Genomic DNA, 19,731 nt, shown 5'->3' with positions numbered 1-19,731 from the left:
CCGGCAGCGGCGCTGGCCTAGACCTATAGTTTTACAGGTTCACTTACTGGACACAAACACTCAGAAATTATAAATCTTTTATCAAACTGCAATAATGCAAATCCTATACCAACTTAAAAGTTCTATGCCACGTAGCAGAAATCTAATTAGTATATATTTACAAAAGTTCCAATGCAATGAATACCCACTATGAACAAGTATTTTACATGTATTATCTTATTTAATCTTCATGACAATCTTGTAGAGTACTATTTTGCCTCCATCATACAGAAGAGAAAAATCAGTGGTTTCCCCAAATCATACTGCCAATCCTGATTTTAACTGGATCCAGAGCCCAGTTTTCCTGTCTGTGCACCTTCCTGGGTAATCACCTGTCTGTTCTCCTTGTTAAGTCTGCTATGATAGAACATGATCTAGAGCAGCAGGGGTGAAGCAGAATGAGCACTAAATGCAGAATCTGAATACTTGCGTTTGAGCCTTAGCTTTGCTATTAAAAGACCTCCAAAACATTTAATTTTTCAATCTTGTTTTCCTCATCTGTAGATTGGAATAATGAGATTAAATACTAACCAATGCACAGGCATTTTGTAAACTGTGAAGAGCTGAACATATATGAGCATAATAATTACAATTTTAATGATAAAGCAGAGTGGCAACACATCTCCAAACTGTGAAGATCCCGTTAAAAATTACAGAATGTAAGAACTGAGAACTAGAATGAATAATACTGCTATTACATTATTCTATATTCATCCCCCCCTTCCACACATACAGAGGACCTGCTATTCAATACTGTGTTCTGAATTTATGAAAAGAAGCAGGGAGTAAAGTATTTGAATCCAAAAGCATCATATCTTCAAGCAGCCCTAAAAAGGTAGAAACTTTAGGTCCAAAGAAATTTTCCCTTGGCGTTAAACTTTTGAGTGAAAAAGACACACACATCTTAGGACATTTCTTTGATCTTTATGCTTCTTCTTAAATGTTTTCAGTCTTCACAGTATATATACTCTATAGATCGTTCTGTCCCACCCTCTGTGGAAGGGTTCATGATGTATAACAGCCAGTATTTGCATACTGACTTAAATGCTTTTACATTAATTACTTCATTTTAACCTCACAACTACTGAGAGTTTGGTAGAGCAGGTGACTATTAACCTCTTTCCAGAGAAGTGCAAACTAAGATTAAGAGAAGTTAAGGGGCTAGCTCCAGGCTAAGTCAGTATTGTAGCCGGAAATCTTAATTCCAGACTCACCCTACTCTACTTCTGTTGGCTAGTTTGGTGATAACTCCTTACGTGTGTACCCCTAACAGTTTACCAAGTGCCTTCATCTCATTTGAATTTCACTCTCACGTTAATAAAAGCAGGCTAGGAAGACGTTGGCGCCCCAATTTTGCAGATATGGACAACAGGAAGGTCAGAGTGGAATGAGGCAAATACGCAGTACTCCTCGACCGTGCAGGAAAAGTATGGCAAAGTTAGATGCTCAAGAAGGTGAGAGAAATGATCTCCACCACTCGGTCACCTGTTAAGCGGTGACAAACGTCAACAAGATGGGGACGGCATCATTCCCTGTCCCAGGCATAGACTTCCTTTTTCAAGCAGCTTCCTCACACGGACTACCTATCCAAGGCCCCTTTTCAGGAAGGGACGCTCTTTAGAGGAAAGAGACCCTAAAGGGCTGGGGGGTGAATCGGCTGGACAAGGTCTCAAGCTCCTTAATGTGGTTGGACACAGCCCGATTCCCTCCCCACTTCCCAGGGTCTGAACCTCACCTGTCACCCGCCCACTTGGGGACTGGGGTGAAGGTCACCTGCGGCCGTAACCAGGGTCCGGGAAGAAGGTGAAGGAAGCCAGGAAACGAGAAAATGAACCAAGGACCGGTCTGCGGCTTCTGCGCCTGCGCCTGCGGCTAAGTACCGGCCCCCAGCTCGCCTTGCTTCTGCGCATGCTCATTCCGGGAGTTGGCGTCCAATACTCCGGCTGCCGGAAGCGCTGTGCGTTTCCGGGCTTGGGCTGCCGCGGGTTGGGGGGTCTGTTAAAGAAGAACCCGCGGAACGTGAACTCCAAAAATGTGGATGGGGTTCCGAGGATCTCCGGAGAGAGTCGACTCCAGCTCTGGGAATGGCGAAAGAAAAACCCCTATTAGAATTAACCTCCTCTCTAGCCTGACTGATTCTGAACATAGATGCTATAGGCAAACTTCTGGCAGAAGGGGCAGGTGATAGGGGACAACATTTGGTTATTTTTATACCAGGCCAACGCGCCCTAGAAGTATTTATTTCTAGGGATTTGCCTCCTTGACTATCTGTATTTTCTACTTTTCTTTCCACGCATCTGCACTACTTGTGTAATAACTGTAACGATAAAGATGGTGGATGAATTTAACCCAGAAGAATTAAAATTCTGCATTCTCTTAGCGCTCCAATTTAACCCCGGGCAAACGTAGTTGTTGAGTATGATTCTCATCTCTGTGCCTCTCCTTGATATCTAATATGTCAGACGCGATTCTAGAAGTCGAGATACAATTGAGCAAAACCAGAATCAGTCTTTTCTATTATGGAGATTAATTAAGGGTAGAGGGGAAAAAAAAAGTTAAAAATCACACAAATGAAGGAGAGGTTCGCGGTTCAGGAAACCCCAGGAGAGCTCGGGGTTAGTGAAGGGGAGTTCAGCTATGACATGTTGTGATTCCATGCAATTCCATTCCTGTCGTGCCAAGGGCACTAATGACCAAGCAGGACACTTGGGAGTGCTGTATAAGAGGGACAACCTCTCCACAAATACCATAACGAGTTTTAGTGGTAGAACCTTCAGTCCTTGAGATCTCTGGGGATACCACGGTCTTCCATGCAGACTCCTATTCAGGGCAAATGCCTGGTCAAATACTGCAGAGAGATACGTGACAGACTTTCCTTATTATCCAGTTATTGTCCAATCCATTTGCCCGACTACTTGGGGTTGAGGAAATGAATTAAGCATGGTCCCTGATTTCAACGACCTCAAGAAGAGTCAACTTCAGTCTGAGATTCGGTTCGAATCTCCACTTATCAGCTTTGTGACTAATTATGTTACTCAATTTTACAGTCTCATTTGTAAAGTCTCTTCATTGCGTTGAAGAGATCTTTATTGATAATAAAGCGTTTGGCGTAGAGCTCAGTATCACATTAGTAACTGTATTAATAAAAAATTACGAAAACAGAAAAGCAAAAAATTATTTATCACAGTACCAGGGTGAATGATTATTTCTAGGATGCTGATGGAGAACAAGCTCAAGGGAGGTGGTATTTGAATGCGGTCTTTAAATTACAGCTGAGGGCGTGGCGACGTTCTAGGTGAGGCAACGAAGCCCGCCTCGTAACAGCCTGTTCCCCAAAGCAGCGCCTCTTAGAGATATGCCGGATCGCCATATCGGATACCTCCCCGTATCCTAGCCCCACCCCAATTTTGCATCCCGTTCCCCATGACCATCTTTCTCTCGCTGAGGAGGATGGGCTGAGAAGCCTAGCCGGCGAGCCGAAATGCGCATGCGCACGAGCCAGGCGCTGGTGCCATTGGCTGCAGGTAAAATAACACCAAGAGAAAAGTCAGGAAGTGAGACCCTACGGAAGCCGACGTGGGTCAAAAAGACTCCCGATTTTTGGAGTCGTTTTTCTGGAGTGGGGTAAAGAAAAGGGGATAGGGTGGGAATGAATGGGCCCTGAGCGAACGCCCGCGTATTGGGGACGTACCCGCTCTAGTGAGGGGAACTTAGGTGCGTGAACGACTGCACCTTCTCTGGTCTTGCTGCAGCATGGAGGATGATGCGCCGGTGATCTACGGACTGGAGTTCCAGGTGGGTCACTAGGAGGAAGAGTGCAGGTACTGGCTCGGCCTGGCTAGTAACAGCCGAACACGTTCCTACAGTGTTTCATGGTTTTCAGATCACTCTCTTAAGCTTTTATCCCCCGATAACTCTGCGAGTGCTCGTGTTAGTCTCCTGATTCCCATTTTGCAGATGAGAAAACTAAGGTTTTAGGAAGCTAAACGATTTGATTATCCAGTAAATGGTAGGATCAGGACAGAATTCAGGTCCCATGATCCATCCCTTGCTTTAGGTTATAGGAATCCTTGGCTGGTTCTGGATATTATTAGGGTTGACCCAGCAGTTCTGCCTGTTTAGTTTAAACCTGCAATCTCCAGGCTGCTAACTCAACACTTCTTTCACCTTCCATAGTATCCTAAACATTACTTCTGACGTAGCACTTATCACACGCTTTGGTGTGCTTATTTGTTTACATTTCCACCTTTCTTTCTAGAATTTGAGTTCTACAAAGGCAGGAATCATACCTTTTTTTTTTTTTGTTAAAGTTAATTTTGAAATAATTGTAAATTTACTGAAGAGTTGTAAAGATATACAGAAAGTTCTTGTATACACTTCATCCAGCTCCTAATATTAACATCTTACATAACTATGGCACATTTATCAAAATTTAGGACTTAACATTGATATAATACTATTAATTAAATCACAGATTTTATTTGTATTTCACCTGTTTTTCCACTTATGTCCTATTTCTGATGAACCATGTCTTTTTCATCCTATACTGTCCAGTGCCTATTCACTGTGACTATCACATAGAAGGTCCTCAACAAATGTTTGTGAAATGAATGGACCTCCATGGTCTAAACGATGAAGTGGGAATGCACATGGCAGTTTAGAAGGACATCAAGAGAGCCAGTGTGGATAGAGTGTAATGAGTTGGGAGAATGGGCTAGGAGATGAGATGCAAGAGAGGTAGGGCTAAGATTGTGTAGGAGCTGTTAGGGCCCTGTATTGGTTTTCATCTAATCACCAAATGGCTTTTGAGTGCATGTTATGCTTAAGGTACTAAGGGATAGATACAGATAAATAATATATGTTAAATGTCTGTTAAAATATGAGTGATCTCGACTTCTGAGCAGCTTACAGTGAGAGAGGCAACAGTACTGAAAGCATGGACTCTGCTGCGACTTCCTAGATTTAAATCCTGGCTCTAGCACTTTGTAGCTGTGTGACCTTGGGCAACAAACTTGAGATTCAGTTTCTTGCAGATGAAATGGGAAAATAACTATATTTAAATGAGCTAATACATTTAATTCAGGTACCTAGAACACTCCTGGCACATCATAAGCATTCAATAAATATTGTTCTAAAATTTATGAGAGAAATTTTTACACATAAACATTATACAAGAAAGTATATAAATGTCATATGAGTAATAAAGTGTGTTCCAGGTTTGACAGCTGACTATCACTTTCACATGACTGGTGACTTAATAATTACCATTACTGAACACTTACTATTTGTAGTCACTATACTTGGCACTGTACAAATATCTCATTTAATGCTTACCACAACCATTTGGTAGATGTTATTCCCATTTTACAGTTAAAGAAAGGGAGGCATGGAGAAAACAAAGTTACCTGTGCAAGGCTACCCGGCTAATATATGTAGGAGCTGGGATTCTAATTTAGGTTGGCTTTAAGCCCAAACTGATTTCGAAGTCCCTTAACCTCCAAGTTGTACTGATTTCTTCTTAAAAAAGTACACATGAGGGTATATACAGAGGGAGCATATGGGTAGGTATTAGGCTCTATGATCATACACTATCTTAAGTGTGTATCTTCTGCCAATACTACTTAATAACTTCTTGATCTTCTTAAGAAATCTACTAAATAATGCTGGCTATTTTGATCGTTAGTATCAAAATAGGTTAACTAAATATTTTCTTTGAGGTTAGCTAAATATTTTCTGGGAAATGACAGATTGATGAAGTTGATCCTGGTCTTGCAGATTGATGGAGTTGATCCTGGCCTTGGGAGTCAAATATTTTATCTGAATTTCTTCTTTATCTTAAAAGAAGTAGCTGATTTTTGTACTTATTAGAAAGCAGTGTGGCTTCCTGAATTTGAAGAACCAATAGTGCAGTAAACAAAAAGAACTGAAAATTATTGTAGATCTTTGGTTGTCAGTAGCATTGAAATACTGACAAGGATACTTAAAAGCAACAGAGAACAGTTTATATTAAAATAATGTGATCTGATTATTGACCTGATTTCTTGATTCTGAAGGTAATGAGGCTTGGAGGGTTAATCAAGATACTACTTTTGCAAATAAAAGACAGAAGACCAATGCAGAGGGGAATCATTAAAATAAAAAGAAATGCTGAGCAGATTATTGTTTATGGAACATTTTGGTGTTATGTGAATGACATCTCATAGGAAGAGAAATCAAAGTAATTCTTAAAAGTCATTTAAGAAGTCAAATTTTAGAAAATCTGATTAAAATTGCAGGTCATAAACACTCCATTATTATGTTGTCTGATCCCCTGAGGCAACCACTTTCAATTAAAAAAAAAAAAAACTATTCTAAAATTTACCCACATACTTCTGGACATTATTGACTGGATGTCATCTTAGATGGAGATTTTTAGCTGTTTTATACTTTCCTCTTCCTGTAGACTTCTAATACAGTTATGTCACAATTTTCTTTTTGCCAAATTCAAATTCAGGACTTTCTTTTTTCTAATAATAAAAATATTGTTGACTGCTGATTCAGGTAGGGTACTATGATTTCATTTCTTTTCTTGAACAACTTTTCCTTTTCCTATAGTTAATAAATTCTTCCTTGTTTCATTTGTTTAGTTTTCTTTGTATCTTATTGGTAAGTATCAACACCTTTCAACAGCTCTGTAAAATACCTTACAAGGCAACTTCCCATGTGATTGAATTTGTCAGATTACCCATCAGTTCCATTGTTTTGTTTACCTAGAGACATCCTTCTTTAAGTCCTCCACTGTGCTTCTCCAACTGGATTTGGTTTCTCTCAAAGCATTCAACCCAGCTTTCATTCTTTGCCTTTTTTTTTTTTTTTTTTTGTAGATTTTATTGAGTATATAGTGTGTGATAGTCACATGGCAGGCCCTTTATTTGTCACAACAGCCCTGTGAAATAGTTATCACTTTTGCAATTTTTTTTTAATCTTCATTTTATTGAGATATATTGACATACCACGCATACAAAACAAATCGTACTTTCGATTGTTCACAGTACCATTACATAGTTGTACATTCAACACCTAAATCAATCCCTGACACCTTCATTAGCACACACACAAAAATAACAAGAATAATAATTAGAGTGAAAAAGAGCAATTGAAGTAAAAAAGAACACTGGGTACCTTTGTCTGTCTGTTTCCTTCCCCTATTTTTCTACTCATCCATCCATAAACTAGACAAAGTGGAGTGTGGTCCTTATGGCTTTCCCAATCCCATTGTCACCCCTCATAAGCTACATTTTTATACAATTGTCTTTGAGATTCATGGGTTCTGGGTTGTAGTTTGATAGTTTCAGGTATCCACCACCAGCTACCCCAATTCTTTAGAACCTAAAAAGGGTTGTCTAAAGTGTACGTAAGAGTGCCCACCAGAGTGACCTCTCGGCTCCTTTTGGAATCTCTCTGCCACTGAAGCTTATTTCATTTCCTTTCACATCCCCCTTTTGGTCAAGAAGATGTTCTCCGTCCCACGATGCCAGGTCTACATTCCTCCCCGGGAGTCATATTCCACGTTGCCAGGGAGATTCACTCCCCTGGGTGTCTGATCCCACGTAGGGGGCAGGGCAGTGATTTCACCTTTCAAGTTGGCTTAGCTAGAGAGAGAGGGCCACATCTGAGCAACAAAGAAGCATTCGGGAGGAGGCTCTTAGGCACAACCATAGGGAGGCCTAGCCTCTCCATTGCAGCAACCGTCTTCCCAAGGGTAAAACCTATGGTAGGGGACTCAACCCATCAAACCACCAGTTCCCTATGTCTGTGGTCATGTTAGCAACCATCGAGGTGGGGTAGGCGAATACCCCTGCATTCTCCACAGGCTCCTCAAGGGGGCACTACATCTTTTTTTCCATGTTTTTCTTTTTTTTTTTAACTTTCCCTTCTTTTTTAAATTAAGTGTATGAAAAAAAGTTAAAAAGAAAACAAACATACAATAAAAGAACATTTCAAAGAGACCATAACAAGGGAGTAAGAAAAAGACAACTAACCTAAGATAACTGCTTAACTTCTAACATGTTCCTACTTTACCCCAAGAAAGTTACCTAATATAGCAAGATTTCTGTGAACTTGTTCCTACTATATCCATCAGAAATTAACAGACCATAGTCATTCCTGGGCATCCCCAGAACGTTAAATAGCTTATCTGTTCTTCTTGGATTATTGTTCCCCCTTCCTTAACTGCTCTCTATTGCTAGTTCCCCTACATTCTACATTATAAACCATTTGTTTTACATTTTTCAAAGTTCACATTAGTGGTAGCATATAATATTTCTCTTTTTGTGCCTGGCTTATTTTGCTCAGCATTATGTCTTCAAGGTTCATCCATGTTGTCATATGTTTCACGAGATCGTTCCTTCTTACTGCCGTGTAGTATTCCATCGTGTGTATGTACCACATTTTCTTTATCCACTCATCTGTTGAAGGACATTTGGGTTGTTTCCATCTCTTGGCAATTCTGAATAATGCTGCTATGAACATTGGCGTGCAGATATCTGTTCGTGTCACTGCTTTCTGATCTTCCGGGTATATACCGAGAAGTGCAATCGCTGGATCGAATGGTAACTCTATTTCTAGTTTTCTAAGGAACTGCCAGACTGACTTCCAGAGTGGCTGAACCATTATACAGTCCCACCAACAATGAATAAGAGTTCCAATTTCTCCACATCCCCTCCAGCATTTGTAGTTTCCTGTTTGTTTAATGGCAGCCATTCTAATCAGTGTTAGATGGTATCTCATTGTGGTCTTAATTTGCATGTGTCTAATAGCTAGTGAAGCTGAACATTTTTTCATGTGTTTCTTGGCCATCTGTATTTCCTCTTCAGAGAACTGTCTTTTCGTATCTTTTGCCCATTTTATAATTGGGCTGTCTGTACTATTGTCATTGAGTTGTAGGATTTCTTTATATATGCAAGGTATCAGTCTTTTGTCAGATACATGGTTTCCAAAAATTTTTTCCCATTGAGTTGGCTGCCTCTTTACCTTTTTGAGAAATTCCTTTGAGGTGCAGAAACTTCTAAGCTTGAGGAGTTCCCATTTATCTATTTTCTCCTTTGTTGCTTGTGCTTTGGGTGTAAAGTCTAGGAAGTGGCCGCCTAATACAAGGTCTTGAAGATGTTTTCCTACATTATCTTCTAGGAGTTTTATGGTACTTTCTTTTATATTGAGATCTTTGGTCCATTTTGAGTTAATTTTTGTGTAGGGTGTGAGGTAGGGGTCCTCTTTCATTCTTTTGGATATGGATATCCAACTCTCCCAGCCCCATTTGTTGAAAAGACCATTATGACTCAGTTCAGTGACTTTGGGGGCCTTATCAAAGATCAGTCGGCCATAGATCTGAGGGTCTATCTCCGAATTCTCAATTCAATTCCATTGATCTATATGTCTATCTTTGTGCCAGTACCATGCTGTTTTGACAACTGTGGCTTTATAATAAGCTTCAAAGTCAGGGAGTGTAAGTCCTCACACTTCGTTTTTTTTTTTAGAGTGTCTTTAGCAATTCGAGGCATCTTCCCTTTCCAAATAAATTTGATAACTAGCTTTTCCAAGTCTGCAAAGTAGGTTGTTGGAATTTTGATTGGGATTGCATTGAATCTGTAGATGAGTTTGGGTAGAATTGACATCTTAATGACATTTAGTCTTCCTATCCATGAACATGGAATATTTTTCCATCTTTTAAGGTCCCCTTCTATTTCTTTTAGTAGAGTTATGTAGTTTTCTTTGTATAGGTCTTTTACATCTTTGGTTAAGGTTATTCCTAGGTACTTGATTTTTTTAGTTGGTATTGAAAATGGTATCTTTTTCTTGAGTGTCTCTTCAGTTTGTTCATTTCTAGCATATAGAAACATTACTGACTTATATGCATTAATCGTGTATCCCGCTACTTTGCTAAATTTATTAGCTCTAGTAGCTGTATCGTCGATTTCTCAGGGTTTTCTAGATATAAGATCATATCATCTGCAAACAATGACAGTTTTACTTCTTCTTTTCCAATTTGGATGCCTTTTATTTCTTTCTTTTGCCGGATTGCCCTGGCTAACACTTCCAGCACAATGTTGAATAACAGTGGTGACAGCGGGCATCCTTGTCTTGTTCCTGATCTTAGAGGGAAGGCTTTCAGTCTCTCACCATTGAGTACTATGCTGGCTGTGGGTTTTTCATATATGCTCTTTATCATGTTGAGGAAGTTTCCTTCAATTCCTACCTTTTGAAGTGTTTTTATCAAAAAGGGATGTTGGAGTTTGTCAAATGCTTTTTCAGCATCTATTGAGATGATCAATTGATTTTTCCCTTTCGAGTTTTTAATGTGTTGTAATACATTGATTGATTTTCTTATGTTGAACCATCCTTGCATGCCTGGAATGAACCCCACTTGGTCATGGTGTATGATTTTTTTAATGTGTCTTTGGATTCAATTTGCAAGTATTTTGTTGAGGATTTTTGCATCTATATTCATTAGGGAGATTAGCCGGTAGTTTTCCTTTTTTGTAGCATCTTTGCCTGGTTTTGGTATTAGATTGATGTTAGCTTCATAAAATGAGTTAGGTAGTGTTCCATTTTCTTCAATGTTTTGAAAGAGTTTGAGTAAGATTGGTGTCAGTTCTTTCTGGAAATTTTGGTAGAATTCCCCTGTGAAGCCATCTGGCCCTGGGCATTTATTTGTGGGAAGATTTTTGATGACTGATTGGATCTCTTTGCTTGTGATGGGTTGGTTGAGGTCTTCTAATACTTCTCTGGTCAGTCTAGGTTGTTCATATGTTTCCAGGAAATTGTCCATTTCCTCTACATTATCCAGTTTGTTGCCATACAGTTGTTCATAATATCCTCTTATAATTTTTTTAATTTCTTCAGGATCTGCAGTTATGTCACCTTTTTCATTCATTATTTTGTTTATATGGGTCTTCTCTCTTTTTGATTTTGTCAGTCTAGCTAGGGGCTTGTCAATCTTGTTGATCTTCTCAAAGAGCCAACTTTTGGTGATAATTATCCTCTCTATTGTTTTTTTGTTCTCTATGTCATTTATTTCTGCTTTAATCCTTGTTATTTCTTTTCTTGTACTTGGTTTAGGATTGGTTTGCTGTTCATTTTCTAGCTTCTTCAGTTGGTCTATTAGTTCTTTGATTTTGGCTCTTTCTTCCTTTTTAATATATGCGTTTAGTGCTATAAATTTCCCACTTAGCACTGCTTTTGCTGCATCCCATAGGTTTTGGTATGTTGTGTTCTCATTTTCATTTGTCTCTATATATTTAGCAATTTCTCTTGCTATTTCTTCTTTAACCCACTGATTGTTTAGGAGTGTGTTGTTTAACCTCCAGGTATTTGTGAATTTTCTAAGTCTCTGATGGTTATTGACTTCTAATTGTATTCCATTGTGGTCAGAGAATGTGCTTTGAATAATTTCAATCGTTTTAAATTTACTGAGGCTTGTTTTATGTCCCAGCATATGATCTATTCTGGAGAAAGTTCCGTGAGCACTAGAAAAGTATGTGTATCCTGGTGATTTGGGATGTAATGTCCTGTATATGTCTGTTAAATCTAATTCATTTATCAGATTGTTTAGGTTTTCAATTTCCTTATTGGTCTTCTGTCTGGTTGATCTATCTATAGGAGAGAGTGATGTGTTGAAGTCTCCCACAATTATTGTGGAAACATCAATTGCTTCCTTTAGTTTTGTCAGTGTTTCTCTCATGTATTTTGTGGCACCTTGATTGGGTGCATAGACATTTACGATTGTTATTTCTTCTTGCTGAATTGCCCCTTTTATTAGTATGTAGTGGCCTTCTTTGTCTCTCAAAAAATCCCTGCATTTAAAGTCTATTTTATCTGAGATTAATATTGCTACACCTGCTTTCTTTTGGCTGTAGCTTGCATGAAATATTTTTTTCCATCCTTTCACTTTCAGTTTCTTTGTGTCCCTGTGTCTAAGATGAGTCTCTTGTATGCAACATATTGATGGTTCATTTTTTTTGATCCATTCTGCGAATCTATATCTTTTAATTGGGGAGTTTAATCCATTTACATTCAACGTTATAACCGTGAAGGCATTTCTTGAATCAGCCATCTTATCCTTTGGTTTATGTTTGTCATATTTTTCCCCTCTGTCTATTAATATCCTTTATTGTACCCATACCGAATCTCTTTAGTACTGAACCTTTCTCCAAGTCTCTCTGTCCTTTCTTTGTTTCTCTGTCTGTGGGCTCCCTTTAGTATCTCCAGTAGGGCAGGTCTCTTGTTAGCAAATTCTCTCAGCATTTGTTTGTCTGTGAAAAATTTAAGCTCTCCCTCAAATTTGAAGGAGAGCTTTGCTGGATAAAGTATTCTTGGCTGGAAATTTTTCTCACTCAGAATTTTAAATATATCGTGCCACTGCCGTCTTGCCTCCATGGTGGCTGCTGAGTAGTCACTACTTAGTCTTATGCTGTTTCCTTTGTATGTGGTGAATTGCTTTTCTCTTGCTGCTTTCAGAACTTGCTCCTTCTCTTCTGTGTTTGACAGTGTGATCAGAATATGTCTCGGAGTGGGTTTATTTGGATTTATTCTATTTGGAGTTCGCTGAGCATTTATGATTTGTGTATTTATGTTGTTTAGAAGATGTGGGAAGTTTTCCCCAACAATTTCTTTGAATACTCTTCCTAGACCTTTACCCTTTTCTTCCCCTTCTGGAACACCAATGAGTCTTATATTCAGATGTTTCATATTATCTATCATATCCCTGAGGTCCATTTCGATTTTTTCAATTTTTTTCCCCATTCTTTCTTTTATGCTTTCATTTTCCATTCTGTCATCTTCCAGGTCACTGATTCGTTGTTCAACTTCCTCTAGTCTTGTACTATGAGTGTCCAGAATCTTTTTAATTTGGTCAGCAGTTTCTTTAATTTCCATAAGATCATCCATTTTTTTATTTAGTCTTGCAATATCTTCTTTATGCTCTTCTAGGGTCTTCTTGATATCCTTTGTATCCCATAGTATGGTCTCATTGTTTATTTTTAGTTCTTTGAGTAGCTGCTCTAGGTGCTGTGTCTCTTCTGGTCTTTTGATTTGGGTGCTTGGGCTTGGGTTATCCATATCGTCTGGTTTTTTCATATGCTTTATAATTTTCTGTTGTTTTTGGCCTCTTGGCATTTGCTGAACTTGATAGGGTTCTTTTAGGATTTGTAGACCAATTGAAGTCCTTATCTCTAATTTATCAGATCTACAGCTTCGTGGAGTACACTTTGTCTAACTAACCAGCACGTGGCGTCCACGAGCCACCTGTTCTCCACAAGCCAGTTCTCCCCTGCTTAGCCTTTCTGGTTAGTGAGGGAGTGAGTCTTGTGGGGTCCAATTGCTGTACCAAGCTTGCGTGTGTAGTTGGTGTTGCCTGCCCTGTATATGGGGCGTGTTTCTGGGCAGTCAGGGAGGGGGGGTGGCTCTAACAATCAAATCTCCCTGGTGATCCTAGAGTTTTAAAGCTGCTGCAATAGTCTAATCCTTCAGTTCAGTCCTGCCACAGTTTGTCTCTGCCACTGACCCACAAGTCCTTGGTATTGGCGTATGGCTCCTGAGACTTGCAAGTGGGCCCCTCTTCCAGGCTGTGCACCCCGGGTCCTCTGTTGAGGGATGACTGTGCTATGTCACAGGTGAGTGCCGTCCCCCCAGGGCAGTTCTGGGCTGCTGGGCTGTGTAGGGAGGCTCCCAATCTGCTGAAATAATGGCTGAATGGGGCTTTGTTAATTCACACTGCTCCACCTTCCCAACTCTGGGACAATCAGCTGAGGTTGCAGGGAAGGCTAATGTCCACGCCCAGTTTTGTGGTGTGTGCCTGTTATTTGAAGCTCTTCGGTCACAGTGGGTTGTGTGGGGCAGCTCTGGGCTATGGGGCTGGCGATGGGCAGGAGTGTTTCCTGTCCATCAGGATGATGGCTGTGAGCGGACATCCCCCTTTTCTTGGAAAGTTGTGGTGTTTAGTGAATTTTCTCAGCCACTGGATTATTGCCTTTTGTCTCAGAGCTTTCTTAGTTCTGCTCTTGTCTTGACCTGCCCAAATTGCAAGTCTTTGAAGCTTTCTGTATTGGGCTTCTTAGAGTAATTGTTTTAGAAAAAGAAAAAAGGATTAAAAAAAAGGGCCCTCCTCAGAGATCTAATGGGTTATTGAAATGCTAAGAGACAAAGCAATTAGGGCCATTAAGGAAAGGTCCACAGGGCAGAGAGATCAGCTTTTCTTCGGGATTTGCATATGAGCCTCAGGGCCTGAGCTCTGCCCTTCCCCTTTCTATGTTCACCAGAACTCCAAAAATCCTCCGCTTTTATTTTGGAGTTTTTCGTGTTGTTTTTTTCTATGCCTGTCTCCTCTCTTCTGGGCTGGCTGCTCTCAGATTCTCTGGTGTCTGGTCTCAGTCTATCTATGGTTGGAGTTTGGATCAGTAGAATGAGTTTCTGATAAGGGCTGCCACTGCAGTTCTCCCTTCTCCTTCCCGGAGCTGACAGCCCCTCCTCCCATGGGACTGAGCCTGGCAGGGAGGGGTGCGGGTCCCCTGGCCACAAAAACTTACAGATTTCGCTGATCTCAGCAGTTCCACGTTTTCATGAGTGTTGTATGAAGTATGCCCAAAGTGAGATTGCTTTGTGGTGTCCAGTCCACGCAGTTCCTGGCTTTCTACCTACTTTCCTGGAGGAGTAACTAAAACATACAGCTCACCAGTCCACCATCTTTCCCCACTTTTCCAATTTTAAAATTGAGGACAGTAATAGTTAAAGCAGTTAAATATCTTGTAATAATTAGAAAAGTTGGATTTCAGACCTGGGTTATCTGCAGATCCAATGGCCTTTTTACCTTTTGATTCCTTTTGTACAGAACAAGACATCCCTAACTCCTGAAAATTGTTAGATTCCTATTTATAATATTTTATATTGTCAAAAGTAGACCTTCAAAAAGTAAACCTTCCTCTCAGTGAAGAACAGTGCTAGGAACGGTTTCTTATTTCTTTTATCCCGTAATGGGTATATAATAAATGTTTGCTGAATCTTCTGATTAGTCAAAGTAAATGGAAGGTGGGAGCAAGACAGCCTAAACATTACCTGGGGGCTACTAGTGAGCAAGACTGTAACCTGATTTTTCAGACCATGCCTTGTAATTCACTGCACAGGCCTACTTATAGGAATGTTTTTATTATTGGATTTTTCTTTTTTTTTTTTAATGCCATGGATTTAGTTAGAAACCTCAGACTTGTTTTTGGTTCCACCAACTCAATCACTTGATTTACTCTTTTCTTTTTAATTTTTTTTCTTTCTCTCTCTCTCAAAAAAGAAAAAATGCAACTCCGGACATATGTGCGTGTAATTTTTTTCCCAAAGCAGGGCCATTTTGCTGTTGTTGTTGTTGTCTTGGGGCTTTCCCTCTGGAGCTTGGTTCACTTAAGAAAATTTTCATACCTCCATCAGCCGTTTGTCCATGTAGCTTTATATGTTAATTCTGGCTCCTTCCCACAACTGGTTTTCTAGCCTCTTTTCTTTATTTCCTTTTTTGTTCAACTGTCATCAAGCCTACAGATTCGGAAAAAGCACTGGGGAAAGGGAAGGGCATTTCCATTTTCTAGTGAGTTCTCCTCATCAAGAAGTCATTGACCAATTTTACCATATTCCCTACATTGTACTAGGTACCAGAGAGCTACCCCAGTGAGAATTTTAACAGCTGATTTCATACTCTCTGCCCTCAAGAATTTTGCAATCTAGTTGGGTTATTTTCTTGCCTTGGATAATGCAAATAACATCTTAACTTTAAAACAATCTAGTTAGGATTAATACCTAGTTAGGAGTAATACCTAATTTCTCACTTAATTTAGGTCGTATTTAAAAACTGTCCTCCCAGTGATTGTATATTTCTGATGGTTTATATGGTGTGTGAATGTATTTCAATAAAACTGCATTTAAAAAACAAAAGAAAACTGTGCTCCTATATAGCTCCATTCCTTTCTTCTCCTTTGTGCTATTGTCATACAAATGATATCCTTATAGATTTTATGCCTATCGACACAGATTTATAATTTTGCTTTATACAGTTGTCTTTTAAATCAAACAGGAAGGAAGAAACACCACTCTATGAGGTAGGTGATTGTTTTACTTTTCATTTCCATGAGCTCTGTGAGCTCAGGTTTTGTCATCTTTGTCTTGCAATATCTCCTCTAAACTCTGTTTTGATTTTTTCCCCCTTTTCTTTAATTTTCTATTCATATTTTTTCTCTCTTTTTTTTAGAGAGGGAATTGCTTCATTAAGTTTAATAGATTTTTGTTATGTTAGATCACCCTTTTTAGTCGCTCATTTTTCTGGTTAGTGTTTTTCATCTTCTAATGTTCTCTTTCTCTTTCACCCCCTTTCTTTCTTTGTAGTTACTTTGCATAGATCCTATGGCAGTTGCTTTTGATTATTAATCTTTTAATGAAGTGAGTTTCTCCTGGTCTAGCTGTTTGTAGGATGTGTATATGGAGTTAGGCCAGGCCCATGTTCCAGATTGGCAGGGAGTCTTATGACACAGGATATTGTTCGTGAGTAAATTCTTTTAGCTGTTGTTTATCCTAGGCCAAAGGAAATTGGCAGATGTGGGCAGCCCACAATGTAGCCCTTCTCCTCTCCTCTACTTAGCACCCAAAGACTGCTTCCTGAAAAGATGGCTAATCTGTCCCGCCCACCCTGCTTTTTTCTTACCGAATTGTGGTAATGCCACCAGTCCATGCACTTTTCATTGTTCCATCCAAGGAGTTACTGGTGTTGCCTGTCCAGCTGTGCCCTTTTGGTTTCGGGTGGGATATGTGGCCTCCAGCATCTTCCTTCAGCATCTTTTCTTTTCTCTGATATTCTCTGTCTTTGGTAGCTCTTCTTCATATATTGTGCCTTTGGATGATAGAGGTTTCCTAGTTTCATTGAAGATAGACTTTGTATTTCTGTTTTTCATTCTCCTTGTTGCTTTTGTATGATTTCTTAGAGTTTGAAGTCCAGATTTGATTTGATGAGGTAACTTTTGTGCAAGGTGGAGGATGACCTGAAATAGAGAGATGCTCATGGAAGGAAAATTGGTTAAGAGGTGGTTAAAATATAATTTAAACAAGGAATGAGGAGGGGAGATAATGGGGAAGGAGAGAACATATGGAAGAGGAAGAATCTATGGTTATTAGATGTGATAGGTTAGGAGAGGAGGAAGTCAAGGGTGTTTTTAGCTTGAAAGTCTCTAATCATGACAACTAGTGAATATGGGCAAGCCAGTTTATGGAGGATGATAATGGATTCAATTTGGGTTAAGTTGACATAGACATACCCATGGGACATCTAATGCAGAGCTGAATAGTAGACAGTAAGTTTAGAAAGGGGTCCAGGGATTAGACGAACATTTTGAAAAATCCTCCTCCTATTAATGATAGTTATAGTCATGTGTCTTAGTTTGCTGAAGCCGCTATAACAAAGCACCACAGAATAGCTGGTTTAAAAAACAGAAATTTATTGTCCCATAGTTCTGAATGCTGGGAAGTCTGAAATCAACGTGTCAGCAAGGCCTTGCCTAAAGGGAAGAATCCTTTCCATGCCTCTCTCCTGGCTTCTGGTGGATAGCAGCAGTCCTTGGTGTTCGGGGCTTATGGCAGCACAGATCAATCTCTGCCTCTGTCTCCTGGCTGTGTCTCTCTCTGACTGTCTTACTGACTGTGTCCACACATTTCCTCTGCTTATAAAGGACACCAATCATATTGGACTAAGGCTCTACGCTAATCTAGTTTAGCCTCATTTTAACTAATAACATCTGCAAAGATTCTGTTTCCACATGGGATCATGTTTTAGTTTCCTTGACTGCCCAAGCAAATATACTGAAATGGGTTGCCTCAAACAATGGGAATTTATTAGCTCATGGTTTGGGGGCTAAGAGAAATCCCAAATCAAGGCGTCATCAAGGTGATGCTTTTTTATCAAAGACTGGCATTCTGGGGCTGGCTGCTGGCAATCCTTGGTCCTTAAATGGCAAGCCACATGGCGGCATCTCCTGCTCTCTCCCTTCTCTTCTGGGTTCTGTTGATGTTGAGCTTCTAGCTGCCTCTGTGGCTTTCTCTCTTTCTGTCTTAATTTCATTTATAAAGGATTCCAGTAATGGGATTAAGACTCATCGTGATTGAGGTGGGCCATACCTTATCTGAAGTAATCAAATAAAAAGTCCTACTTAAAATGGGCTCATACTGACAGGAATGGATTAAATTCATGAATATGTTTTTCTGGGGTACATACAGCTCTAAACCACCACAAATCACATTCGTGGAACCAGGGGCTAGGACTCTAACATACATATATATTTTTTTCTTACATATTTCTTTATTTTTTTAATTAAATTCAGTTTTATTGAAATATATTCATATACCATACAGCCATCCATGGTGTACCATCAACTGTTCACAGTACCATCATATACCTGTGCATTCATCATACTAATCTTTTTTTGAACATTTTCCTTATATCAGAAAAAATCAGAATAAGGATAAAAAATAAAACTAAAAAAGAATACCCAAGTCATCTCCCACATCCCACCCTATTTTTCAGTTAGTTTTTGTCCCCATTTTTCTACTCATCCATCCATCCACTAGATAACAGGAGTATGATCCACAAAGTTTTCACAATCACACTGTCACCCCTTGTAAGCTAATTGTTATACAATTGTCTTCAAAAGTCAAGGCTACTGGGTTGGGGTTTCATAGTTTCAGGTAATTACTTTTAGCTATTTCAATACATTAAAACCTAAAAAGGGTTATTTATATAGTGCATAAGAATGCCCACCAGAGTGACTTCTCAACTCCGTTTGGAATCTCTCAGCCACTGAAACTTTATTTCATTTCATTTTGCATCCCCTTTTTGGTCAAGAAGATGTTCTCAATCCCACGATGCTGGGTCCAGATTCATCCCCAGGAGTCATATCCTGCATTGCCAGGGAGATTTACACCTCTGGGAGTCAAGTCCCACGCAGTAGAGAGAGCAGTGAGTTCACCTGCCGAGGTGGCTTAGCTAGAGAGAGAGGGCCACATCTGAGCAACAAAGAGGTACTCAGGGGGAGACTCTTAGGCACAATGATAAGCATGTTTAGCCTCTCCTTTGCAGTAACAAGCTTCATAAGGGCAACTCCCGTGATAGAGGGCCCGGCACATCAAACCACCAGTCCCCAGTGTTTGTGAGAACATCAGCAACAGTCCAGGTGAGGAAGTCCAAGACTTCTGCATTTCCCCCAGCTCCTCAGGGGAGCCCTACATATATATTTTTATTCTCTGCCCAAATTACCTTGGGATGTGTCACTATTTCACTCTAACCTGTACAAACCTACCAGATCACACTTCCTTTTCAAAGTTCCATGTAATTATGGTGTTTGAACAAACTGACTGCAGAAGTTTAGAAAATATAGATCCTGCACCAAATAAACTTCTCTTCCCTTGGTCTCACATGGAAGTTGAAGTTTTAATAAATAGTCAGTTTAAACCTTTACCCTATGGCCTGATTTACCCTAGTCTTAGCCGAATCTGCTTCATTTATATCTCTCATTGAAGTCTGGGCTCTTTGTCAGCTTTTTTTTTTTTTTTAAACAGTTGCTGTATGCGCTAATACTGACATTCATACCTGCCGAGCTCTAGCTCTGAGTTTCAGGTGTCACACAGATACCAAATGTT

At 39.7% G+C, this 19,731-nt stretch overlaps 2 protein-coding genes across 4 annotated transcripts in view; one reads left to right on the top strand and one right to left on the bottom strand.

Annotated features, from left to right (window-relative positions):
* Positions 1–1,960, bottom strand: part of TRAPPC12 (trafficking protein particle complex 12) — a 146,791-nt gene extending 144,831 nt beyond the window's left edge. The window contains exon 1 of the mRNA XM_037812891.1: positions 1,775–1,960. The gene's annotated coding sequence lies outside the window, so the exon portion shown is untranslated. The remainder of the gene's footprint in view (positions 1–1,774) is intronic.
* Positions 1,961–3,612: 1,652 nt separating this feature from the next.
* Positions 3,613–19,731, top strand: part of EIPR1 (EARP complex and GARP complex interacting protein 1) — a 213,798-nt gene continuing 197,679 nt past the window's right edge. Inside the window, exon 1 of one of the 3 annotated variants that reach the window (XM_037812844.1) lies at positions 3,613–3,834. In XM_037812844.1, the coding sequence (XP_037668772.1) occupies positions 3,793–3,834 (42 nt within the window). In that variant the 5' untranslated portion in view covers positions 3,613–3,792. The remainder of the gene's footprint in view (positions 3,835–19,731) is intronic. The other 2 variants (XM_037812843.1, XM_037812845.1) reach the window with 2 other exon arrangements.

This window comes from Choloepus didactylus, chromosome 20, assembly GCF_015220235.1.
Source record: "Choloepus didactylus isolate mChoDid1 chromosome 20, mChoDid1.pri, whole genome shotgun sequence".
Lineage (NCBI taxonomy): Eukaryota > Metazoa > Chordata > Mammalia > Pilosa > Megalonychidae > Choloepus > Choloepus didactylus.
This window is presented reverse-complemented; position numbering and strand designations above follow the sequence as displayed.